At 40.7% G+C, this 25,293-nt stretch overlaps 3 protein-coding genes across 6 annotated transcripts; 1 reads left to right on the plus strand and 2 right to left on the minus strand.

Moving 5' to 3' along the window:
• Window positions 1-3,912: 3,912 nt before the first annotated feature.
• On the minus strand, window positions 3,913-11,401 carry LOC306834501 (protein Wnt-7a). The gene is made up of 4 exons (XM_079360433.1): window positions 11,044-11,401; window positions 10,191-10,417; window positions 7,425-7,696; window positions 3,913-5,534 (listed from the first exon to the last, which is right to left on the minus strand). The coding sequence occupies exons 1-4, from the start codon at window positions 11,112-11,114 to the stop codon at window positions 5,052-5,054; spliced, it is 1,053 nt and encodes a 350-aa protein (XP_079216559.1). The 5' UTR covers window positions 11,115-11,401; the 3' UTR covers window positions 3,913-5,051.
• Window positions 11,402-12,160: 759 nt separating this feature from the next.
• Window positions 12,161-16,251, plus strand: fbxw12 (F-box and WD repeat domain containing 12). Its single transcript, XM_079358579.1, has 10 exons — window positions 12,161-12,354; window positions 12,462-12,499; window positions 13,006-13,172; window positions 13,257-13,381; window positions 13,809-14,015; window positions 14,116-14,280; window positions 14,434-14,644; window positions 15,103-15,284; window positions 15,400-15,530; window positions 15,661-16,251. The coding sequence occupies exons 1-10, from the start codon at window positions 12,256-12,258 to the stop codon at window positions 15,758-15,760; spliced, it is 1,425 nt and encodes a 474-aa protein (XP_079214705.1). The 5' UTR covers window positions 12,161-12,255; the 3' UTR covers window positions 15,761-16,251.
• A 338-nt stretch (window positions 16,252-16,589) lies between these two features.
• On the minus strand, window positions 16,590-24,648 carry ptpdc1b (protein tyrosine phosphatase domain containing 1b). Of its 4 annotated transcripts, XM_079358572.1 has the most exons (12): window positions 24,016-24,648; window positions 22,839-22,911; window positions 21,691-21,861; window positions 21,129-21,216; window positions 20,583-20,748; window positions 20,342-20,422; window positions 20,106-20,224; window positions 19,465-19,602; window positions 18,337-19,364; window positions 17,918-18,100; window positions 17,693-17,803; window positions 16,590-17,599 (listed from the first exon to the last, which is right to left on the minus strand). In XM_079358572.1, the coding sequence occupies exons 4-12, from the start codon at window positions 21,172-21,174 to the stop codon at window positions 17,465-17,467; spliced, it is 2,007 nt and encodes a 668-aa protein (XP_079214698.1). In that variant the 5' UTR covers window positions 21,175-21,216; window positions 21,691-21,861; window positions 22,839-22,911; window positions 24,016-24,648; the 3' UTR covers window positions 16,590-17,464. The 4 variants fall into 4 exon arrangements, with proteins under 4 accessions (XP_079214698.1, XP_079214700.1, XP_079214697.1 ...); XM_079358574.1 differs by lacking the exon at window positions 24,016-24,648 and having other exon boundaries at window positions 21,697-21,861; window positions 22,839-23,122; XM_079358571.1 differs by lacking the exon at window positions 24,016-24,648 and having other exon boundaries at window positions 22,839-23,122.
• Between the last annotated feature and the right edge of the window lie 645 nt (window positions 24,649-25,293).

A 25,293-nucleotide genomic window follows, 5' to 3' on the forward strand; every position in this document is an offset into this window, starting at 1 on the left:
ATGATATAATAGCTCTGACCACACGGTTTAGTTATTTAAACTGGCAGCATCAGCTCAAATTGTTTCATAGCTTTTCTGCAATGATACATTTGGGGAGCATGTCTGGACAGGTTGCACGATGCTAGAGGAGAGAATTCATTGCAACTCCCTCTGAACTGTTCAGCCTAGAGACGGCAGCTTTGGAAGCTATGACACCATCAGAAAGAGACGCAGAGTGTTTACTTCCCTGAAACGTGTTTGTGCACATTTACCTCGTTGATAGTCGGAGAAATTAAAATCTCGGCACCCACAACATTGACTTATTCATTGATTGCTTCATGTGCAGATGGAAAAGATTTGTCTTGTGAGCAGTTTCATTTTAGTGTTTTTCTCTTGATGAGGCTTGTGAGACTAACCCAAGGCTCACCAGATCATTGTTTGTAATGAAATCAACGAGACTGAATCAAATCAAGGATAGAATATGCCTGCTTCTCTTTCATATGAAGAATCTGGCTGACTGATCAGTTATATTTCCTAAACGTGTCTGAGCCTCATGGGTTTGTAGTGAGTTTGGTGTTATTGTTCAAAACATCCCGTGTCAGGACGCCCAAGACGTCGGAGGATTACTGTAAGCTTGGCTCAGGTGACGTTTTCTGGAAGGAGGAAAGGTGCAAACGAGGAGGGGTGGGGGGGGGAGAGAGTGAGAGTTGGAGGGCAGGTATGAGGGCCCTCCATAGCCCTGCTCCAAACCTCTCCAAAAAGAAGAAGAGAAAAAGTATCATATGGGGTGCTCAGATCATTTGAAGATATACCAAACACTATCAAAGGAAACATTAAAAGGACTCACTCAAAGTTCTCATTACCCCATTTCTCAGATGCATTACTGTTACCATGATTACATATTTCCAATGCTTTCAAAGGCAGGTTAAGCGGGCTGGTATGTTCTTTCAAATCTACCTAAATGGCTCCTTCAAAATCCCCCCCAAAGCTCTCCCACCCTGTGCTCTTACCTTAATGCCTTCAACAATACCTCGGAGCTATTTGACCACTGTGTTTACCTGTAAAATCAGATAGGCCATGGGAAGTCAGATAGACCCTGTGAGGGCTAAACAGTTGTGGATCTCTCTTGTTGGGAGTGAATATTGTCGGTTATCTCGGGCTTCCATCGGCGAGCGGTGGTTGTTAAGAGAGTGCATGAATGAGCTCGGCACCCCCGTACAGTATCTCTGGAATCACATAAAGACAACCTTGTGCTCTGCAATTTAGTGTGCAGCGCTCAGGTGCTTGTGCATGTCTCAACCAGAGGAAAAACAAAAGTATGACTGACATATTCATGTGTCAGAAGATTTATGGTCCAAGAGAGCGAAGGGGAGTGAAAAAAAACTGGAGAGCACATTTTCTCGCTCCTCCTCTTGCTTCAAATTATTGTCTTTAGTGCCGTCCACTTGTTTGAGTGAAATGTTGGATGCTGTTGAAACAAAATAGTTCATAGAGACACTTACAAAGAGATCCTCTTGTTAATGAATGCCCTGTTAAATGCCTGATTTAACTGCTCTTTCAGTTTGAAATTGTGTCATTTCCATATAATTTGGTGGCATAATTTCAGTTGCCAAAGATATCATCAAGATGCTATGTTCCATGTGGACATTTTTCATACACATAAATGACCAGAACAGCCAAGGATATACCAATTTTCACATTTTGAGGTAATGTTCATTACATACACTACATTGGAAAAAAAAGTCTTGAGCTTTTTTTGTTCTTAAAAGAAAGTCTGCACCATCAATGAAGTTCAAATATTGCCTTTAAATCACGAGTGCAGCCAATAGATCTGAAGATAAAACAGATAGCAGGATAGTTCTTGCTTAAATATGCTTTAGAGGTTCGTTATTGGCATGAGGATGAGCACTGGCTGGAGCTCACGGCTGGGTCGTCCTGATGCAACAGGTCAGAGGAGTAGATAGGGAAGCTGTGGCAGGTCTCCAGCAATAACACAGGGATGAGAGCCAGACTAGCAACCATAAATCTGCAGCTACCACCGATTTCCAACTACTGCAGGTGACGAGTAAGAGTGTGTGTTTGTGTGTCTATGTGTAAGTGTGTGTGTTTTTTATAAACAAAACTCCAAAGGGTAACGCAACCCCACTTCAGAGCAACATGGATATTACACCCCAGAACATCTTGGCATTGGCCTGGTCCTGTTTATGGGGAAACAAAGCTAAGAGTATAATTAGCATCTCAGTGATCCTGCAGGGTGTCTGACTTTATAAGCTGCCATATCAAAGAAGGGGGTGTTTAGTGCTTGTGACTCAGTTTCTGTGGCCTCTGTGTGGTGGGGGTTTTGCACCTGACTGGAAAACACTGCAGGTGGATTATCTTGAACAATAGCAAAACTAACACCAAGCAAGTTATGCGGTATTGCATCAAAAGTCCAAAGTTTTAAAAGTTATGCCTAATCCTATTTTATCTTTTTGTCTAGTGTGCTGAGGCGTCTACACAAACGTGTATCTTGTAATTTAAATGTAACATTGCTGAAGTGACAGTAAATGAGTGAAACCTTTAACGAAGATAATGTTGTTTATGTCTAAGACACAAAACCTCTAGTTTAGGTTTAACCGGAGCTTTTTCAAGCAGCTGTCTTTTCTTATGCGTGAGTCTTTTGTATCAATATTTTGAAAGCTCAAAGCCTTTGTCAGACAGAGACAAGCCTCTGTCATTATCCCCTTCACGCCCTTTTCTCTTTATTCTGGGCAGATTATCACAGCCAAAGACACATGATACAGCTAATCTAGTGTAAATTAAACCTGCATTCTCATGTGTTTCTGTTCTTTAACGTGGGAGGAAGGAAAAAGGGAGCAGTTTTACTCGCAAAAATGCTCATGTGGAAATGTTCTAAAACATGGCACAGGTGAAAACTTTACGGGCTATACATTTGTCAGTCTCAGGAGATTATTGGGAGCAGGTTTTCCATCAACACCTCGGGCCTGTCTCCCCGTCGCACTTCCCGGCCCATGAGAGTGGAATCCGTAACGACTGTGGGCTTTAGCATCGTTAACATTTCCCTGACACGTCGGCTGGCCTCTCTTGGAGACTGCCCTGCATTTTCTCTACAGCATTGCAGTTGTTGTAGCAACTAGTGGCCCAGGACTGAATGAAGCAGATGTGCAAGTCATCTATCACTTGACAGCTCCCACTCCCCCGACTGAGCAAGTCATCTCAGTGACAGTCTGCCTGGCCAGTCTCATCAATTACATCGGTACCCTACCATTAGGAGCACAAACCCTTTTTTCTCCTGTGACACATTCAACAGCTTCCCAGTCAGCAGGATGGGCCCTCAATTAAGCCGGAGTAACTTTCCCCTCTCAATGGACGTCTCTTTCCTGTTGCTGGCTGAGTATTGTACACATGATACTGAAGAAAAAGCAAACTGATTTATCTCCATGGTGATCGGATGATATGTGACATATTTATCCCTATTTTATGGCATTTCGATGGCCTCACGGTGATGCTGAGCATAGTGTAGCCACCACTATTAAAGATGTTTATGTACATTGAAAAGAAAGAGATGACCCTAACGGTTAATTGATGCCTATATACTGTGCAATTCCATTAATTCATGTAAAAAAGACTGCACTTATAATAAAGACTGATAAAAAAATAAAATAAAAAATATGATATATATAATATTATTATAAATAATAAATAAAAAATGGACGTAGACATTGTGAGGTCACTTGCGTCTTTCACTTAAAGTTTTACACTGACTTACAAAACTGGCTTATACATATTTTCTTGTCTCTGTTTTTAGTTGTTGGCCTCAAGTGGACATCCAAGGAAATGCACTATTTTGCACTTCTGCTTAATGTATAAACACATGAAGAAAGACATAATATATGAAGACGGAATAATGGCAGTCAAGGGAAGTTAGTGTTATTCTGTTGCTGTATTCCATCAGTAGTAGTCATGAAATGCAGTAAACACAGACGTTTGAAGACAGACATATAAACAGTTTCTATCACTTACAATATACATCTATGGCAGTGACAGCAGGGGCCAACTTACATATATCAGCTTTTGTTCACAGGAGTTTAAAAACAGGTGTCAGGGTCAGAACTTGACAATGAATATGCAAAAGATATAAATAAGACATTCATATAAAAATAGGCTTTTACAAAATATACTCTATTAACCATTATTTACCAAAAGTGGAAAATGTGCCCGTGTTTTTTTAATCATTGAATAAGACCTGTTAAGCTAAGTCGGCCTAAAGTAAGCGATGCCATTGAAGGCAGTCAGCAGAGCATACAGCCTTCGACCTCAACAAGAGGGATTCTGGAGACTAGCAGCAAACAGAGAGAAGACAAACTCAAGAGAGGGTCAGGAGGTCAGTGTGAGTAGCCTACAGCAGTTTCATCTGGAACAACATTATTGTAAAACCACGAGGCAGATTCAAATCCAGTGTGTTAACCGTGGACACTTTTGATCCCTTTAACAACCTAAAACCTCCCAACACTTAGTTATTTTGGATCCATAACGGACAAAATCAGTAGTTTTTATAGAATAAATTAATATTAATTATTTTCATTCTCTAAATACAGTGTGTTAAATATTCAAAATGGCTGTGTCATGTCATCTGTGCAGAGAGGGAGGACTACAGCAGTGTGTCCTGCCCAGCAATCACATCCACCATAATTTATTTGCATAAGCAAAATCCATTTCCTTGATGTCCCAACATGTGCGTGTAAGTCTCCACAGTTCACTTCAGTCCAACATGCCAGGATGCTATTTTCCGTTTAGTCAGGCTTTTTTTTTTTCAACACTGCATCCCAAAGAACATAACAGTCCACGAGGAGTTTGAAGAGCTTTGTGTGCAAAAAAAAAAAAAAAGGAATCATAACGGCCCATCTTCAGCTTAGTGTACACACAGTACAGTAGTTCCTCACTGTGAATGAAAAGACTTTAACAGCAGCCGTCTTGTAGAGTCAAACAGCTCCAGTTTGCCCATGAAAACACTAAGAAATGGACCCACAGGCTCTTTGACATCACACACAAACACCGTCCAATAAATATCCTCATTTGCATGTGTACACCTCTGTCCTCTCGCTGCACGTGTTGCATTTCACGTAGCAGCACCACAAGAACTTACAGTTGCATTGCCACACGCGAGAGTACTGATGTGTGTTGTATCCTCGTCCGCAGCACATCAGATCACAGCCGCTGATGTGCTGCATCATGGTCTTGTTACACACCCTGCCCTGTGTCCCCAGACTCCCTGTCACAGGGTCCACCTCGCAGTAGTTAGGCGACTTGTCTATGTACACCAGGTCTGTATCCATAGGCTTACGGTATGAGTAAGGCTTCTTGATCTTGAGGAATTTTGGGCGCTTGTTGCGGCTGGCTTTGACCGGTTCCACATGTACTGCATGGGCATACTTCTCCTTGAGAATGTAGCCGAGCTCGCGGAACTTGGGAAGTGTAGTCCAGCAGGTTTTGGTGGTGCAGGAGCCCGAGACGCCATGACACTTGCATTCCAGCCGCATGTTCTTCTCCAAGATCTAGGTGCACAGACAACAAAGACGACAGTGATGAGTGACAATCACACTCTTATGATTAATTCATGACAGCCTAATTAAAAACAATAATCATGCACTTGTGATGTTTACTACGATGATGATTTGAGTGTTTTCATTTTCAAACACGTTTCTATAACATATTTTCACAGTTGGCTCATGTAACGTTTAACACTGCTAGTTTTTAAACTCTCTCAATTTACATTTCAGCTCTCGCACTTCACGGCAAATGGAAAACATGTAACTTAATAACAAAATAACTTAATTGACCAATACACTACAGTTAGGGATTACATGGCTGTGTGATACCATACACACAGAAGCCAAAATAATGGATCAGGTTTCAGGCTCTGTGTGTGTAGTTACCACACACAACACACAAATGTCAAGAGTGACTGTACAAGGCGCCGAGTGACTGGGATTACTGCTAAACCCTCAACTGATGACAATGAGAAGTGCCATTGACTCAAACTGTAATTTTCTTCAGCAACAAGTCAGTTGCTATTTCCTTTTGCTAAAGTACTCAGAGTTTGATACGCAACATAGTCTAAAGCCTTTGACAAGATATTTATGCCTCAATGTTCTTGGCAAGTAAACTTAAACACTAAAACTCAAACACAGACGTGTGAACAAGAACCCAAAAGAGAGGAGAGAAAAAAAAAAAAAAACTTTCCCTGAGCAAACCACTTCATAAAACCCTTGGCTTCAACTCCTTAATCCATCAGTTGTTCTGTGACCAACACTTGTTGACAGCCTTTGTGTGGACGTCTCCGACCAGGGAGCTCCTGCTCAATGTCACTGCTTTTGATTAGCATAAAGAAAGAATAGGAGGGGGGCTAGCGATCAAAACAGAGAGACCATTTGTTGTCAGAAAGAGGAGAAATACAAAAACAGTGCAAAGTTTGAATCCACAAGTGCAGTGCTTTTCCCTGAGAGGCAATTTAGCTGTCCAGATAAGCCAGTTCAAAACAGTATCCTTAAACACACGGAAGAAAATGATCTACTAGGTACAATTGTATACAAGGAGGCTTTTCAGTGTTGGGATGGGCGTGCTGTTTGTGGGAATCAGGCTTCTTTGGCACAGTGAGGCAGGGACAGCAAGAACAGGGCACAAAGAGGGGATATGAGTTAACTTGAGCAAAGCTACTTCTTTATTCTTCTCTAACGCTAACCGTACTTTAGCTGTTTGGCACATCATGCCCCTCAATCTCTGACCTCTAGACTTAGTGGAGTCTCTTTGTCCATCTGCAGGGTCCTGCAGCCTTGCATGCAGAAGAGCCTTTAAAATGAGCAGGGCATTGCAACATGGCAAGCATCCGTGTCTCCACAGATTGTATTTTTGGACTGACATCTAAACATTGGTGTCTCCTTTATTGTAATATTGAAGTGAAAAGGGTTACTTCTTCGAAAAATACAACAATAAGCCCCCCCTGTTGAACATGCACAAGCAGATGACACCTGATGTGGGTTTATGATGTTAGTGAGGCATATTGGGTGGGGTTTGTAAAGAGGTAACTGTATGCTGTCCCAGTGGTGCAAAGCATGGGGGGGGGGGGCTGATGCCTTTTTGAAAAGTGCCAATCTGTTTTCAGTGCAGAGATCTGAGCTGTAATCAAACCCTGCCACTTAGTCAACTCTTCCTTTGAAAGAAACCTTTTATTCTGCTGCTTGTTAAGTCTTGGCACACATGCCACAAACACCCAGATCTTTGGCAAGGTGCACCATTACCACATCATGCCAGGCACTGACCACCCAAATAAGCGAATATTCAAAGGAAATCTTTCCTTTTTTTTCATCCAAAGTGGAGATGGGGAGGACATCTTTTCAAACAATTTCTATGTTCTGTAACATATAATCATGTGCCACATCACTTACCTTGCGTCCCACCTCATTATTATGGAGGTTCATTAGAGTCCTTGCATTCTGTTTGACCTCCCGAGCGTCGATAAATACTTTGGAGAATCCCAAGCCGTAACTGATGTCCGCTGAGCAGCCTCCCCATTTCCAGCCCTGATCCTTGCTGTAGAAACCCTGCTTCTCCTTGTCGCAGCTACAGTCACTCAGGTTTCCTTGTGTACAGGCCGCCGTGATGGCGTGGGCCACCCCGGCTGCAATAATGGCGTAGGTGAACGCGGCTTCTTTACTGCCTGTGGTGAGCAGAAAAAACGAGGGGGATTAATAAAGTGAATTTGGATGTTTTGAAATAGAGAATATCATGGTGTTTTGGGATTTCTAAATAGGAATAGAAGATTATTCATTAACAGCATTTGCTGGCATTGCAGTCTTTCTGACATACAGCTTAGGGGCTGTGGTGTTTTGAAACTTGACCTGGAAACTGTCCTGCCCGTGAACCAAAATGGCCACTGTCGGTATAGTCAACAAAGCGGGATGAATAAGAGGGTTGTCGTCAAGGAAGGGCTATTGATCCGCTCAGAAACTGTCACATTCTGTGTAAACGCATAAGGCAATGACATCACAATCTTCATCCTGCCGTTATCTAGCCAAAGTCTGGCTAATAAATCATTTACACTCAAGGAAAAATATTGACGAATAACTAGTTAATCGGTAAAGGTAAATCGGACAGGATTCTAACAGACAGATCCCGAGTTCAAGTTCTAATAAGCACAAAGAGAAAGTCTCCAGAGTCTTATTCAAAGGGTTATACAATAACAAAACATCAGCAGTTTGTAATACAATAGGAAACAAACATGATAAACATGCAGCATGTTTTTAATTTTCCGATCTGTGGATCGTTTTATGCAAACAGGAAACACTCGGTTGTACCATCCGTCATATCTATGTGTAAATAAACTTCTAGTCTGTGTTTGTTCAAAACAAACATGACACCGTGTTTGTGCTTCCTGCCACTCGGTTCACTATGTGAGGCTGCCATGTTTTTTGATAAACATCTTGGATGTTTGCCCATGCCATTGAAAAGAAGAAGAAGAAAAAAACTCATATTGAGGCATCAATTATGTGGACATTTTTATAGACTCAATGGGCTCTGAGCCAAAAAAGAAGGTGTGTTGGTGCAGGCAGCCGGTTCAGACTGCACCGTTGTTAATTCTTCTCCTGCAGATGTGAGTGCACGGGTTCATCACAAGAAGAGACGGCATGCATACTTCACGAGCGCGTAATGAGAGGTGGAAGATATTAAAAAAAGAGAGCAGGCTGAATAGTTAAATAACCTGTAGGCTGAACTACAAGTGCCTGTTGGCTGTTCTTCTTCTATGTTTAGCTTTCTTTCATCTCTGCAGAGTCATGCATGAGCCTCATCTCATAAAGCTCAGTGTACAGAGCAAACACAGCTAAAGCCCAATGTGACTCATGCTTATGCACCTTGTATCAGCCATGAGCATTATGTCAGCCCCACCGGTCGTTCTTCCTTTGCTTTAAGAACAATCGCGAGCAACGCAGCTCGCCTCAGCCTGGGCATCAACAATAGCGTTCATTTACAACCAACAGCCTCCTGCGTTAATCTGATCAGTGAAACCAATCTATTTGGTACGGCTGTCCAAGCTGTAGACTTAAACTCTTGCTTGGATACACAGACTGAGACGCTTGATGAGCTAAAAGTGCTCATTCATAAAGGAACAGATTGTCAAACAGCACTGTTTTCCCTTCAACAGCATGAAGAGAGATAATCCATGCTTTCCAACAGCAGCAGGTCTCAAACAGCTGGTCCAGGCTTCTTTGTTATGTTTCTTTTCTTCTTCTTCAGCTACCTCTGTTCTATCAAACCTCCACAGACAGATAAATAAAAAATAAAAAATCATTATCAGACTAAATAGCATCATCTTTCATGAAAACCTTGGTAGGCCTTCCTGGTATTGATATCTTCCAAATCTTCCAGTCTTTGATCCATCGTATCTGTTCAGAGCAGCCAACAAATAAGTACAGCCGTAATTTCAGCATCCCTGAAGTTCATCCACTCCTCAGAGGAGACTATTGTCTCAGTAGAAGGACCGTTGATTTACACCAATTTGTTTCTCTAATTTAGTACTTTCAGGCCTTGTTTTCCTCTTGGCTTTTCCCCACACTGTAACTTATACCCGTGGTAAGAGCTATGTTTCTACAGTGGGAGCCACAGCACCCATCACTAGACAGGATAAAGACCAGTGAAAATGTGTCTCCAGAGACTCTGCTGGCCTGAAAAGAAAGGCTACAAACATTCACAAGAGCTTTGTTACTGTTCTGGCTTTGGATGCCTTTTATACATGCTCAGAAAAGCTCAGTTCAATGAGAAGTCTGGAGTAAAAAGGCCTGAGGTAAATGACACTGCTGGCACCTTATGGGATGCTCCTTATGCTATGAATGCAGAAATACAAGAAAGATAATCGCGTGTTGTTCGTCTGCAGCATGTTAGAACTGAAGATCCGAAAACGTTTAGAAAATGATTCATGTCAAGGACACAACTTTACAAATTGACAATTGTTTTCCCCAATGCATCAGTTTATAATTGAACTTTTGAGCTTACTTATCCGTGCAATTCAAACGTAGTATTGAACATGTTTAAAGAAATTACAAGGAGCCAGAAATAAAGTGTCTGTGCACAACCAATCTAAAATGACAAACAGGTTACAATTGTAGAACACAAAACATTTGTCAAATATGATCAAGCATTAACAGACTGCAACATACCCACTTTCAACTCTTTTCCGAAGACTGTCCTCTCCCCCAGTGCAGAGCAGTTCCAGCGCCCGTTTTTAAACTGAAATTGACACTCGTTGATGCCCATTTGGGCTCCCTCTCCAATGACGATAATGGCATCGGGGCGACTCTGGCAGATAATCCGCTGTCTGGGGGCCAAACCGGGGATCTTGTTACAGATTATGCTCGCACCTAGGGCCACCACTGACGAGAAGCCACTGTGGATGGAAGATGGACATAACTGAGAAAATACAATTGTTTATTTATTTGGATTATATCGTTGGCTATTAATTTAAGGTTATTTTTTATGCAGTTAAAGTCTTTTTTGTAGCCATCTAAAAGCAAATAAATTCCCACTGTTTATTTTGTTGATCACTAGCTGATGCTCATTTTAAATTAATTATCACATCCATGAGAAAAAAGGAAATTTTACAGATATTAATTTAAGAGTAAAGATTATAATCCTTTTTAATTGTTTCTTTTTTTTCCTTTAATGGGTGATTTTTGTATTTTCTAGGCACAACTAGATGTATTCTGTAAATGAAGGATAAAGAAACCTTGTAAAAAACATCTTGAATTATTATACCATTATGAGGTTGACTAATCTTTTAAAGCTCAAACTAAATGAGACGCAGAATAAGTGACTGAGATAAGAAAAGCTCTTTCCTCAGTGTTTTATATATCGTTCATAAAATCACCAACTGTCAGATTTTCAGTAAATATGAGATACAATGCGGGTTTTTAAGGGACAAACAGCAGATAAATCTGGTTAGTCGTCCCCTTTATTTAAGTTGTGTATGTATCCTTCATCTAAATAATGATAAGTCAAACAAGCGCAGCTCACCCAATTTTTAAATAAACAATTCCCAGACAAAGTAAAACTCTTAAAATCCAGCGTCTCGTTCTCCGACTCATTGCGGCCTGGCTCTCAGTTTCATGCACTGATCTGTGGAGCTGATGAGTAACTCGGCTCGCTTATTCTCCGATCGATCACAGCACAGGTAACTCCAAGAGAACTCCAAAAATGACGACAAGAATAAAAAAAAATAGTAAAAGCTCAGGAACTTTTTCTCTCTCTCTCTTTCTCTAATTGCCGACTATGGTATGGTATCCAAACTCCCTTTGCGTGGTCCCCTTCCACTGGGCCCTCTTGTCATTGCGAGGGTGTCACAGGTAACCCTTGGGGTGAACAAGTGCGGTTATCTCTTTCTCACAGTTCCTCTGCTACCCGCAGGTCTTGGCTATATATCTGGCTCATCTATCATGGGGCGTGTTCACAGGATGGGGCCCTGCTGAAGAATCCCGCCAGGGCTGAATCTCAGCAGACACACACACGCACCCACACACACACACACACACACACACACACACACACACACACACAGACTCCTGTGCTGTGGATTCACCTTGAATGATTGGAAAAGCTTTTATTTGGCTGTTAAGTGGGTCAGGGCGCGGAGATATGTCTCAATTGGTTTATTTTAACGCTGATGTCTTTGCTTTACTTAAATATTAAATAAACATTTGGTTTCAGTTGCCAAAGAAAAGCAAAGCTGCTGAGGCATGATTGAAAAAAAAAATCATATTCATTTAGTTTTTTTAAGTAAAGTAGATAGATAAAGAAACTCACAGATAAAAAAAACAAAAAAAACAGAACACAATATATGACCTTTCGGATATGTCACATATTTGAGATGTAGCCTTGAAATAGCCTTCTTGCATTAAAGTCTTTTTTTTTCATTCAATTTAAAGTAGTCCATAATTACTTACAGGTAGTCTAATAATACTGTACAGTTGCTGTCTTCATGTAGTTTTTTACGCCTCCTATGATGCTTTCTACCTGAAGTGCGCCTTTGTCTCAAAAACTCCGGACGCCCTAACTTTTACAATGGCGACATCTAGTGGTGTAATTAAGACACTGCAGGCAAAAAGGTAAACAAACTATTCGTGGTGTCCCTGTGGTGTTTCCGTAGTTTGCCACAATTCCAACCTGCCGCCGCTCTTACGGCCTGTATGTTTCACCTGGAGGAAAAGTAGTGAGGGGTAGACAGTTAACATGGACCTCCAGCAGCCGTATCTGATCGGTGATTGCCTTATTCACATCTTTACATTCCTGACCGAGGAAGATTTAATCAGTGCCTCGAGTGTTTGTAAGGTAGGTCCTGAATGAAGGAGTGTCCAACATGCGGAAGTAACTGATGTGCATGCTTTATTGTAACTTTCCAAACTGTTTGATTTGTGATCAAATGATGTTCTCCTCAGGATTGGCATGAAGCTGCAGAAACTCCTTGGTTATGGAGGTGAGCAATGTCTGAACGTGTGTTAGAAAAAGCAATAGAAATGTATTCAAGTACTTTGCTAATGTTCTGATCATCTATTGTAAACATTTTCTTTGATTTGTTTAACTACTTAGCACTTGTGTCTTTGTAGACTTAAAGCAAAAGAAAAAAAAAAACCTCATGTAAAATGTGAACAATTTGTGGACCAAGACACTCCTTGTCCCCCTTGTTAATAATAGCCCATTTAAAAATGCCCTACCTTTACAAGCTGCAACATAAAAGTGATGTGTACATATAATGCATACAAAGTCATCATCCAGCTGGAGCCTATATTTACATTTTGGAATTGCTATGCCAAATCATTAACTTTTTTAACACGTAAGTTCATATTGCTGCTTAATGGCTACTTGTGTACGTTGTACTGTGTTTTTTTTGTATTTACACTGGGCTCACTCTACATGTATGCAAACCAAACACCAAATCAAGACCATATCATATGTTAGCATTCACATGTGTTTTCCCCTCAGGCAGATGTGTCTCCAGCGCTGGACTTTCTGTAACTCTTCCGTCTTCAGGAGTGAACAGGTGAATCACTCATGGAAGAGATACTTTCTTCGGCGATGCTACTTAGAGGATAAGATGGCCAAAGGCCGATCAGGAGGTTACACCTGCAAGAGCCTCAGAGGGCACACAGGTATGCTGCCTGTCAAGAATTGTCTCCCCATTACTTCATTATGTCATCTCATCTCATATTTGTATTGGATATGCTGTCTGTCAGGCAGGGTGGTGGGGTTGGTGTACCTGCAGGGGAATTCAGATCAGCATCCTGATCTCTGGAACAGCAGTGCCACAGTCTGCAGCGCTTCCACTGATGGTACAGTCCGAGCATGGAACATCCAAAATGTCAGTTTAACAAAATCTGTATATTACCATCCTTTCACAGTGACATCACGTTTAAATATAAGTACCAGTGCTTCATGTTGAGTTTTTATGTGAGGCACATGTATTGATCAAAGGTAATTCTAGATTTCTCAAATGTTGTGTTTATTAATGGGTTTTAGATTGAGTTATACACTGTAGTGTCTGACCTGAATACATTGAATTACTTCTTTAAAGTATATTGATGTAAGATAATAACTTAAAAACACCTAAGGCAGAAGATTCAGTCACTAATCAAGTGATGTGTGCTGCAATAACTTTCAAATGAAAACCTTGCCAGCTAATTAATCATCATATCTAATCACTGGTTTAAAATGTGATGTAATGCAACAGAAATGAAGCCCCCCACCCCCTGAGAGATGTCTCTGATTTTGGACCCATTCTGTTCCAGGGGGACCTCCTGTGGTGCAGTCCTGTACAGAGTCCCTTGACAGCGATTATTACTGATGAGCAGCATGAAGCTGTGATCACAGCCGACTCCAAAGGGCTCATAAAGACCTGGCAGGGTCAGACTGGACAGGAAGTGGCCTCTTTCAATGCTGGATCTCCACACTGTACATTACTGCAGTACAATATTAACAACAGTTGGTTTCTGTCTGTGAGTAACAACGACATTTTGTATATCTATTTATATATCTAAAAAAAGTACAGTATATTTTAGTAGGACAGTGTGTGCAGCATATTATATTATATTTCAGGTTGGAACCAGTCAAGGGTCTGTTTGCACACTTGCCGATGCAGCTTTGACCTTAAAGTCCAGGGTAAGGGTGTGCGACACCTTTAAAGTCAACACCCTGCTTGTGTCACCTGACAAGAAATGGATTACAGCTGGAACCAAACACAATGATGATTTAAGCCCAAAGGTATTTCTTGCTGTCTTCTCTCACCCATCCCCCCCAACTGATCTTGTCTGTCTTCTTTTACATCATTGCCTCAGTACAAATAATGCAGTGGTTTAAAAAGAGAGGCGTGTTAATATAGATCCTGCAGGTCTCTGCTGTTTGGTTTGCTGGCAGGTAATTTACACAGAGAGTCTAACGTCACCGACTGAGGACGAAGATCCTCTGTGCCAGTCGGTGCCAGTCACTGGGTGCCAGGCTGCTGTCTTCATACCCACCCAGCCTGCCAGACTGGCCATCATCCATCACAACCAGCACCCAAACAACAAAGCCCTCACTGTGTTCGATGTCAGCATCAAAAAGACTAAATATAAGTCAGAGATCCAGGGTAAGAACCAAGATATATGCAGCCTCAGTTTACTTATTGTACAACCTTTTTTGATACTGGCCCATACAGACATTCTTTGGTGATAAGCTGAGGAATCATTATTATTAATCCACTTGAAGATATTGTTATTCTGAATACACATATTTTGCTTATCTGAATATTATTTGTATTGTGTTTTTTCTTATTCAAAGTGATAGCTGGTGTATCAGTGCTTAAAACACTGTTAATAAAACTACACTGGAATTGTTTTTTAAACAGTAGCAGATGGTGACAGATGGAAATGCTCTCAAATAAGTACACACGTAGATTATTTGCCTAATGAGTCATATGACAGATTCATCATCTCAGATGACTTACCGGAAAACTACAGCTAAGGGGGATTCTTTTATTCATATGTTTTTTTTCGGCTGTAGTTAGTCTGTGCTGCTGTCCTAATTTTACACCTCTTCTCATCATAGTCCAGCAAGTGGAGTCCTTCCCCCTGACTCTGAACACCAGGTCATCAAACTTCCTTCTGGAGGCCAAGGACAGCAACTGCTTAGTGCTGGCAGCTGGCCAGGAGCTAATGGTCTACTCGCTCAAAGGAGCGCTGGTTGCGAGCTTTAAAGACCACACTAGGCCAATCCCTTCTATATGTGTGGTAGGCTGTTGTTTTAGTTTGTTAGATTGCTTTTTTCACACAGCACTCTAAGCCTTCACAGTGAAACAAGTCTGGCAATGATCAATTAGTGTTTTTTTTCCCTTCACACCTACAGGATAGCTTTCGTGTTGTGACAGCATCTCAGGACCTCTCCTTACGAGTATTAACTTGGAGAAGAGACAGAGACCACTGTTTGAGTCTGGAGAGCAGGTACCACTTACTGGGAGGCTCTCACACAATGTCCAGGTACTGACTGCTTCAGGTTGGGTTTGAAGCCAAGTTTGCCGCACATTTTAATAGTCATGCTTTAGCCTGAATACAGGTGTGCAGTCACTTCCTAATCCCATTACTTTGTGCTGTGTGCCCTGTGTTCTAGAGGGTTCGCCCACGTCATCTGCGACTACTCCAGCATTGTGGCCTCTGCAGAAGGAAATGATGGAAAAGATGTCCTAAAAGTGTATTCTTTTACCTCCTGAGCGTCGCTGCTCGACAAAAAAGGTGCCTTCGTGAAGTTTTTACAGCCAGATGGAAGGAGAAACATTTATTTTTTTTTACTAAAAACTGTTCATCACATAAGCTTACAGTACATTGGAATATTCTTTGGTGACAGAATTACAGTAGAATGAGACAATGTTTCATACTGCAGTTTTCTTTTTGTCCTTTTGTGTTTTCCATGCTCTCCAAGTGCTGCCGTCCTCCTCATGTGACGTGCGTTATTAAGCTCACCTATGTCCAATTAACAATCAAGGCCAGAGACAGTGAGCAGGAGAGAAGGCAGCCAATGTCAGTGGGCCGTCCAGCACTTAGTGACGTGCACTAGTGCTTAGTCCTGTTATTTCTAAAAGAGGGCGTCTTTTTGTCTGTGCTCCAGTGTTTCTCATTTGTTTATAATTTCAGGAATAATGGTTTAAGTGAGTGCTTGAGACGGCTTGTTTCTTTAAGTGTATAATAAATAATGTTTGCCGTTGTTAGTTGAAGTCTTTATTTTCTCAGTCACTTTGTAGTTAATCGTGAAGTATATGAAAACTTTAAGTCTGGTTTCTAACCTATGATGAATTGTTGTCTCAGGACACTCTTCTTGCTACCCGACACAGTTGATCAGATGATCATCTTATGTTTAGAACATTTGTATTGTTTCGGGGAACAAGGCTGTACTCAAGCAGTTTCAGTCCTACCTGGAAGATAGGACGCTGTCTGTCCACCTTGCTAATAATTCTTCTGAGACAGCCTCACTTACTTGTAGTGTCCCTCACGGTTCTGTTTTGGACTTCCTCCTATTCAGCGTTAATATTCTTCTCCTGGGTCTTTTGAAAAAATATGATGTCTTGTTCCACTATTATGCAGATGGTTTAAAGGTTTACTTGAAAAATTGAAAACTAAGGGTTCAATACTGCCCAGCAGATTTCTTATCAAATGAATAAATCTAGTTTATATAGATTAAGAGTTTCTTGCCATTAAAACTAGAAGGTGATCAATGTGTTATAAAGTTTAATTGGACTTTCTTGTACCTGTTTATTAATCAATAAAGCACTTTGGTCAGATTTGGTTATTTTCAAAGGTTATGTAAAAAAGTAGAAATAGCTTTTACTTTGTTTCCTGATTTCTTCCAATATATTTTATTAATTGTTTCACTCACCAAATAATATATTTCTACACTGTGGACTTGATTGGTAAATTGAACACAAGTGTTCTCAATCACGAGAGAGAAGCACCTGAAGAGCAAGGGATGGAAAGATAAAACACAAAAAACAAGAAACAAAATTGAGAGTTCCACAGCATACATCAGACACTTATTACTCATAAAGAAAACTATGTTATTAGAAAGGCAGGGATACACTGTTTGCAAAACATACAGAATAATAAAATGGTCTGTACAGGTAGAACAATTCATAACTATGCTATTGTAGCTGAGGTATGTCTGTGATGACTTACTGATTTTAAGGCATATTGTATGGTAAAATAGGTTCAACTGTTCTTCAATATGATCCTTCCACTAGGTACTGAGGTAAGATAATATGAAAATGTGTAAGTTATGTATTATTGATAAAATGTCTACATATTTGAAATAATTAATTACGGCCCATGAAAATGTAACATAAAATAGTTTTGTGTGTGTAAGGCACAAAAGAATGATTTTCTGTTTCAGACCTTTTTCTTGTATATAAAATGACTAAGAGCTCCTATGTTAAAGAACAAGTCGACAAATTTGTCTCATCTGCTTCAAGGGCCATATATCGCAAGTCCCTAAGGACACAACGTAGGACAGTAGTCATGGACGCGTACACTTTTCTTCCGTCTTCTGAGTCACTGTCCAACTGTTCAAAGGCAGACAAAACTATCAAGTTGTTGAAACAAAACAAAGAATAAGAAATAAGTCAAATAACTGAAACCATATGTTTTTGTCTTACCCAGGTGACTGCTTTGATTGTACGATTCAGGAATGCATCTTCAACCTCTTCTGGTATGGTCAACATTTGAGCCATGCAGTCTAGAATGCACATTAGTGTTTCTTTGGGGGCCTAGAAAGACATAAAAAGGAAAGAATGTAACTTTGCGAGCTTGAATATCTATCCAGGTAATTCATTTCTGAAACTCTTTAGTTTTACATGTTAGTCAGCAAAGTGTGCACTGACCTGGCCGAGTGAGTTGAGGATGGTTTGAGAATCAGTGCAGTAAGCGTTCAGAGCTTTGGCTTCCTGGATGGAGATGACGGGCTCTTTGAGCTGCTCCAGCCATGACCACATGAGTCCAGTAAGGATAAAGGGATCCCGCTCAGAACACAGCCTTTCCCAGCCACCACCTTGGTTCAGTTCTGCCTGCATACATTTATACATTCTTGTGAGAAACTGTCTCCCTGTAAGACCCTTTATGTGACTAAAGCAAAGCATTTACATGATGCATTCTGCTTTTGTTAAATTTCAACTTTTGTCTGGTGCATTCAATAATGTCTTATATCTGGAAATGTAAGAACATCTGTCGTGAGCAGGAGACTTCACTTCACATTTTAGAACAGAAACAAAATCATGATGGGTTAATGATGGGGATTGGTTACCTGCCATGCCAAGACTTTGCTCTTGTGCTCTTCATCCCCATCAAGAAAAAGGTCGACTGCGAGGGCCTGTGCCACTAACAGCCTCTTGCTCTCCAGGGACAACTCTGTCTGCAGGGTGATGTAGGGAACCTCTGACTTATCGGATTGTTCCTGTTGTCTTTTATTAGACTTCTTCCCGTTCATTGCTAACACTTCTCTCTGTTCTGCCTTCCACCTAGACAGCATGCTGCCCTTCTTCGTAGGTTCACTATTCCCCACTGACTCACTCCGTTGGATGTTGTTCTGGGTTATTTTCCTCAGCAGAATGGATCCATCTTTTTGGTTTTCTTCATTTTTTATTTGCCACAGTGAGCCTGTTGAGCTGTGTGAGACATCAGACGGGTTGCTGTTCCAACGGTGAATCTCAGTTTGAGAGTGAGCTTTCTCCGAGGGGTAAACGGATGTGTCAATAGTGCTTTGCGACAAGGAGCCGAGTGGTTGTGTGAGGAGGTTGAGTTTGGAGCCCAGTCGTCTCAAATCGGACTCACTGTAGCTCAGACTTTTGCGATGGTAAAAGATGGGTGGCTCATTGAAATGTCTGGGTAAGGTTGGTGTACCTGGTAAGCGGGGCTCCTTTGCTAACACCTCAGGACCCATCTGCTCAATAATGCTGAGAGTCATCTCTAAGTCATGAATATCTGGGGCCTCCAGAATGTCTTCCTCAATCACCTGCCGATTCTCTGCGATGTCCAGCAGCAGCCTCGATACCAGCTGGACAATCTTTGGTAGATTCTTTAGCTCCTTCCTTTCACAGCCATGTAGTATGTGTCTCTGGCGGTTTAGGTACTGGGACAGGGTAACTGAGTTAAACTGGGGCTCAGCACATGAAAAGACGCTCCGCAAAGGTGCAAGGAATTGTACAAACTCTCTGACACAATGCAGCTGACCTCGTGTCTGGATGGAATTGGGGCGTTTAGCACGTACGTATAGAATAGCCTGGTTAGCGGTCATCCTGGTAGCATAGGCCAGGAAACATGCTAACAGCACACCTGGAGGAAGAAAAAAAAGGCTTTATTTTCGAACAAATTGATCAAATGACACGTCAGACTGCCGTGAAAACACTTCAGACAATGCTCTTAACAAAGCTACCTGTTCTTCCAAGACCAGCGTGACAGTGGACCGCTATCTTTCCTTCCTGTAGAGCGAAGGCCATGACCTTCACCATGTCTAGCATGGTGGTGAGGTTGGCTACTCCATAGTCATTCCAGCCAAAATTGTAGAAATAAACTGAAACGCGAAGCAGCAACGTGAGCAGCATTAAACAATAGGTAGCTAAGACCAAGTATCTAATTGGGCATGATTCATTTCATAAGGACTGATATTGAGTAAAACATCACTTTAACTTTTTACTTTCTGTAAAAAGTTTGAATTCACTCTATCACTGTTCTCGATAGAGTTAATTCACACCAAGGCGGTACTTCCAAATCACACACACTCTTATTTCACTGGTTGTGTGATAATTAAGAATACAGATAAATGCACATAGTAGATGGTCTACTAAAATATGTAGAAACATACAGAGAAGCAAGAGTGCAGGCAAATGGGGTTGATTGGCTACCATCCATTTTAAATGAAGTTTTGGAACTAATTGTGTGACAGCCACATAGATGTTTGAATTAAAAAAAAATACACATCTGTTGAAGCGGCACTGCAGCCTATGCCTGAGATCAAATCACTGCCATGATTATATTCATTTCAACAAAACTTGTTCCTTTTTGCATAGAGCTCACTGTCGTTTTCCATGAAGGTCTCTGGGCGGTAGGAAAAGCCGCTCTCTGGCTCCAGAGGATTTCCGCAGCTAGCATGTTCACCAGGTATCTGCAGGTTGATCACTGTTTTGATACCATTCCTTGAAACATACACACACACACACACACACTTCATTATTAATCTCCTCAGATGCTGTGTCCTCTAGGTCGAGGAAGCAGGTGAAACACTAAGGAAAGAAAAACAAGGTTAAGTTTACCTGTTGAATTGATCAATGATTTTGTATTTCTCAATAGTTTCTGTTGACGGTCTGGACATAGCAAGAAGATAATCACTAACCCTAAAACAAAAGGAATAAAGAGAATGGGGTTAATATTGCACAGTAATGCACACCTATCTAAGTCTTATTAAAATGGCTGAAGAGATTTCATAACAATGAAGCTTCATTAAAAAAAGGCGTCATATCATCTCAACTACAAAAGTAGAAAAACCACGAGTACCATGATGAATAGAGGCCTTTAATGGCCTGTTGGTCATCTCTCCAGTAACTTGGGTTGTCATACTTGCAGGATTGTCCTCCACAGCCAATTGAGCATTGCATATTTGCAGGGATGACATAACGTATAGCTTCTCCAACTAGTGTGTACTTTGCCCTGGGAGCTCTGACTAGAGTCATCATGGGGGGGAAGAAAAGAGAGAACATTTTTCTTGAAATGTAATAAGAGGAAGTTATTAATTTACGAGAAGTTATTACGTCCTCTTAAATTGTAGTGAAGCATAAAGGTTCAATCAAGTGTGAGTTGTGCTGTAACACCTTAAATTAAGATCATCAGTGGTAAGTGCTCACTTAGAGGTGTCTAATCCTTATCTTTGCAAATCTGTTATCAGATCATTACAGTAAAAATAGCCACATTTCAAGCATGTGTAGTGCATTTAAATGTAGAATTTTATGACACCGGTATATTAGAATATGCTTATGATAAAGCTCCTTGTTGATCCCATGTCATTAACAAATATATTTAATGATAACTACTGTTGTTACTTACTGTATTCCATCAGAGTTCCCCCTCTGGTATTTGAAATGCCTGCCATAAGAACAGCGTCTCAGGCTGACATCCACAGTCATAGCAGGGCCTGCACACACACACACATACCTACTTTGTTACACTGCATACTACTTTATATCATGCATTCTGTAAAGCTGATGCTGGAGGCCTTATCTTTATCTCAGAATTATAACCAGTGAGAGGCATCATATAAGAAATCAGGGCTCTGGGGTTTATTATTCTGAACTGCAAAAGTCTCCATTTGAGAGTGAGCGATCAACATGTTTGTAAACCTGAATAGACAAGTTAGAGAGGAACACTAGTAAATCCACATTTTTATCAAAGATCAGCATCATTTATCACACTCAGTCACGTATAAAGAAAACATGAGGTGATCTGCTTATTATAAACTCAGTGGCTCATTACATTAATAAATCATTTTTACTAATCAAGACCATAGTGCTAAATTCAACAGCTTTGAAATAGCTAATTTGGAAAGCACTTTAACCCAAAGAATAATAGCAGACAATAAAACAAGATAAAAAACCTAAAAACAACTAACATCAACCTCCACAGCTCTGACGTTGTCGTTCCCTCTCCAGCTCTGTGGAAAGTCAATCCTGTAGTCTCGCTTGATTTGATTCGTCTCAGATTATCTCTGTTGTGGCCGGGTGGGGCAGATCAAGTACCCACAGGATCCTTTGCCATACTTTGTAAAAAGCCATCGATCTCACTGGGATAGAAAAAATCAAGTTTGGAAATAAAACAACCTCCAAATGTTTGGAAACGGAGCGGAGAGTCTGTCCTCAGTAGCTTCCTCCATGCACAGGTTTCTCCTGTCAAAGTCTGAAGAGGGGAGTGTAGGCTATTCCTGACTCCTCCTGGATTAGACTACTAATCTTATTACGGCAGAGGAATAAATTAGAGCACCCACTACTCAACCAAAACTCATACTTAATCCCCATTACTATTGCCTTTGACTAGTCTGCTATGAGATAGAGAGATCTGCATTAAATTATTTTAGCTATTGCACATTTTGTCATAACTAAACATGAAACCAAACGGTTAAAACCAGATTCTCAACTTGTCTATGATGTAAATGACTGATTATGTGCACGTCTGTTGTTTTTATGAGGTACGTAGACCTTTTAGCATGTTTTTGTAAAAGACTGCAGAGAATTCCTGACATCAGCACACTAAAACTATCTCACCTATCACAGATCATGAGCCTGTGGTGACAAGGTCAGTAGATAAAATCTGATTGGCTAACCTTGCAACTTGGTAAAGTTAATTAAATTTAGGTTACTGGTAAAGGGATCAGTCTATGATGTTCATCATTTAGACTCCAGAGCAAACAGTTGCTTTGTAACCCTTTATTTAAAGTTCTTGTACATATACTGTATAGTAAAAACTGTTGTAAATGTAAATATTTTAATGATAGAGCAACTGCTATGTATTAAACGTTTTTATTACCCGTATTGCTTTAATTTCAAGAGTTGTAGCTGTTGAAAACATTTTTTGTTTATGGTCATACAATGGCCACTAATGAAGCTCAAATTTCAAATGTTTAGTATAAATACAGTATACAGTATATTTTCTCTAAATTAAATTTCATAAACCTTAATTTGGTTTGATCTCGTATAAATATTTCAAGTATAACATAATTTTAGTCATTTAGCTTACAATATTTTAAGTAATATAAATACTCACTGCTTTGATGATCTTTAATTGTGCTGTATGGATCTCTGCCATTTAAATCCACAGGCTGCACAGTACTGTTTGACTTCGAAAAGAAGGAACAAAATCAGACCAACATCCTGAGAGATAAAGAAGAAGAGGGGCGAAGCAGTCTGTAGACACAAAACTACCAAGCTAAATGGATGGCATGTAGTGTAAAGGGTCAGATAAAGAAGTGACTGATTCCAGGCAAATCTCACCACTATTACTGTGACAAATACATTACAGTGCAAAGCTGGGAGATAACATGTAAGGAGTCTTGAAATCACTAACTTTAGTATAAAATAAAATAAAAACTAAAACCAAAGCATGATATAGGCTAAACTACTGCATGATAAATGAACTTGCAGCCTTCAAATATTAAATCATTGAAAATAAAAAGAGAGCCTTTAATTTTCAAAATACGTAAAAATGAAGAAATTAACCTCGGGCAACTTATAATGCAGAAAAAGATACCACATGTTAACTTTGTATTAACTGTAAACACATTTGCTAATTCTATATATATCTATGGCCTACAGAGCCTAAATGAGTCCTGGATTGTGAATAAAATTATGTTTCAACGACATCAATTTGACGTGGATAATCGAAACAAGTTAGATGGATTGAAATTTAATTAGTTATTAATTATTATTATTATTATAGCCTCATTTTCCAACAGATGGCAGCAGATATACACGTGACAGCTGGTAGAGCGCAGCCGTTAACGTTTCATTGCTATGGCAACAAAAGGCTCTGAGAAGGATTTCCGTGCTCCACATAAGCAAAGGAACAAAGGCTCAAGGGAAATGAGTTCAACTCATGGTGTTGGTAGGCCCACTTTAGTTTGCTTTACGTATTGAAAATACTACATTTCCCGGCATTCCTTGCCGCAATGTCGCAGTTTACCCGGCTGATTGGGTAGATGCTGCGCACTTGGTACGTTCAGCTGTTTCAAAAAAGCCGGTGCTGACGTCACAACCTTCAAATTAAAAACGAGTAGAGCTTTGACATGACAATGAATAATCAATATCTCTCTACAAACTATAAATGATTCTTGAAAAATATTGTATTTTAATTCCAGTATTCAAACAATGCAAAATAAATCCTCAACCAAGGATAGTTTGAGGACTATTTTCGTCACAAAGAGTTTTATTTTGAAACTAAGTACCGGAAGTCGTTTGTCCTTTTTCTCCCTTTGGCAGTTGTACACCGGCTCCAGCTTTATCGCTCAAATAAGCCGGGGGAGAGGTGAAGGAAACGCAGCACCTCAACGATGGAGCAGTTCTAGGAATAACGGCGAGCTCCCCCGAAGGAGATACATCAACACCGTCATCTACATGACCAAAGAAAAAAGGCCGGCAACGAAAAAAGCAACCGTAACAATCATGCAATTTAAATACAGACGAATTTGAGCAAACCGCTTCAAGGTTACACCGCCTGAAGACGCCCCGTACATCCATCCCCCCCCCTTGTCACAGATCAGCTGGCGTCGGTTGGTTTGATCATCACCGGTACCGACCATGTCCGTGGAAGAGCAGGGTTATCCCGACGCAATGGTGTTGCGCGAGGCAGGTCCAGAATGGATGAGGTCCGAGATCGAGCGTCTGTCTCGGGAGCTGGGTGAGACAACGAACGAGAAGATCCAGGCGGCGGAGTATGGGCTGGTGGTGCTGGAGGAGAAGCAGCAGCTCAAACAGCAGTACGATGACCTGGAGGTTGAGTACGAGGCCGTCAGGCAAGAGCTAGATCAACTGAAAGAGGTAGGGTTTGTTTGTTTTTATTCACAGAAAAAGGATTATAATATCATCTTACATTAGGCCTAGTACTAACGTCAATCAGAAATAGAGATTTGTCATTTTAACCATTTTTCTATTCATGTAATTGAGGGGAAAAGTTCTGCTCTGTCATCTTTTTTTGTCATTTATACTGTGTTATAGCAGTAGGTTATAGGATTTGATTTACTTTGACATGTGGGCAAGCATCAGAATTAAATTACCTTTCATACCACAAGGTCAAAACTGCAAGATGAGGAGGGGATGCTTCCTCTGCAGCCTGCTCCACTCCCCCACCCCCTCCTTTTTCAGGGTTTCCCCCAGTACATGTCTGCCTTTTATTTATTTATACAGCTCTTAAAGCCCTTCTTCAAGACATTTCTGTCTGACTCTAGTCAAGGCCTGGCATGTTTCGAAACCAGTCTTGCGATATCCTACTCTTTAGTAGATTTGCAGGCTGTAAAAGTGTGGCCTATGATAGCAGGGCGAGATCAGCTGTACTTATTTGATTTGGGCAAACGCTATATGAATCAATAAATTGGTTTGTGGTTTAAGTCAGACGAGTTTAAACAAGCTTGTTAAGATTTGAATGTACCTTGAGTTACATGCTGAGATTACACTGAAAACCAACACCTTTATTTGTACGATGGACTTTAGATATCTTGTCACACTGT

Source organism: Symphodus melops (genome assembly GCF_947650265.1).
Source record: "Symphodus melops genome assembly, chromosome: 13".
Lineage (NCBI taxonomy): Eukaryota > Metazoa > Chordata > Actinopteri > Labriformes > Labridae > Symphodus > Symphodus melops.

Excerpts from the sequence above, each read along its gene's own strand:
- LOC306834501 (XM_079360433.1), bottom strand. The coding sequence starts at position 11,114 with ATGAGTCGGAGAACGAGACGCTGGATTTTAAGAGTTTTACTTTGTCTG. Across the intron at positions 10,418-11,043 it reads ATTGTTTATTTAAAAATTGG|TGGCTTCTCGTCAGTGGTGG; the intron begins GTGAGCTGCGCT and ends TTCCATCCACAG. Across the intron at positions 5,535-7,424 it reads ATAATGAGGTGGGACGCAAG|ATCTTGGAGAAGAACATGCG; the intron begins GTAAGTGATGTG and ends CTGTGCACCTAG.
- fbxw12 (XM_079358579.1), top strand. The coding sequence starts at position 12,256 with ATGGACCTCCAGCAGCCGTATCTGATCGGTGATTGCCTTATTCACATC. Across the intron at positions 13,173-13,256 it reads GAGCCTCAGAGGGCACACAG|GCAGGGTGGTGGGGTTGGTG; the intron begins GTATGCTGCCTG and ends GCTGTCTGTCAG. Across the intron at positions 14,645-15,102 it reads ATATAAGTCAGAGATCCAGG|TCCAGCAAGTGGAGTCCTTC; the intron begins GTAAGAACCAAG and ends TTCTCATCATAG.
- ptpdc1b (XM_079358572.1), bottom strand. The coding sequence starts at position 21,174 with ATGGCAGGCATTTCAAATACCAGAGGGGGAACTCTGATGGAATACA. Across the intron at positions 18,101-18,336 it reads GCAAAGTCTTGGCATGGCAG|GCAGAACTGAACCAAGGTGG; the intron begins GTAACCAATCCC and ends AAATGTATGCAG. Across the intron at positions 17,804-17,917 it reads TCCTCAACTCACTCGGCCAG|GCCCCCAAAGAAACACTAAT; the intron begins GTCAGTGCACAC and ends ATGTCTTTCTAG.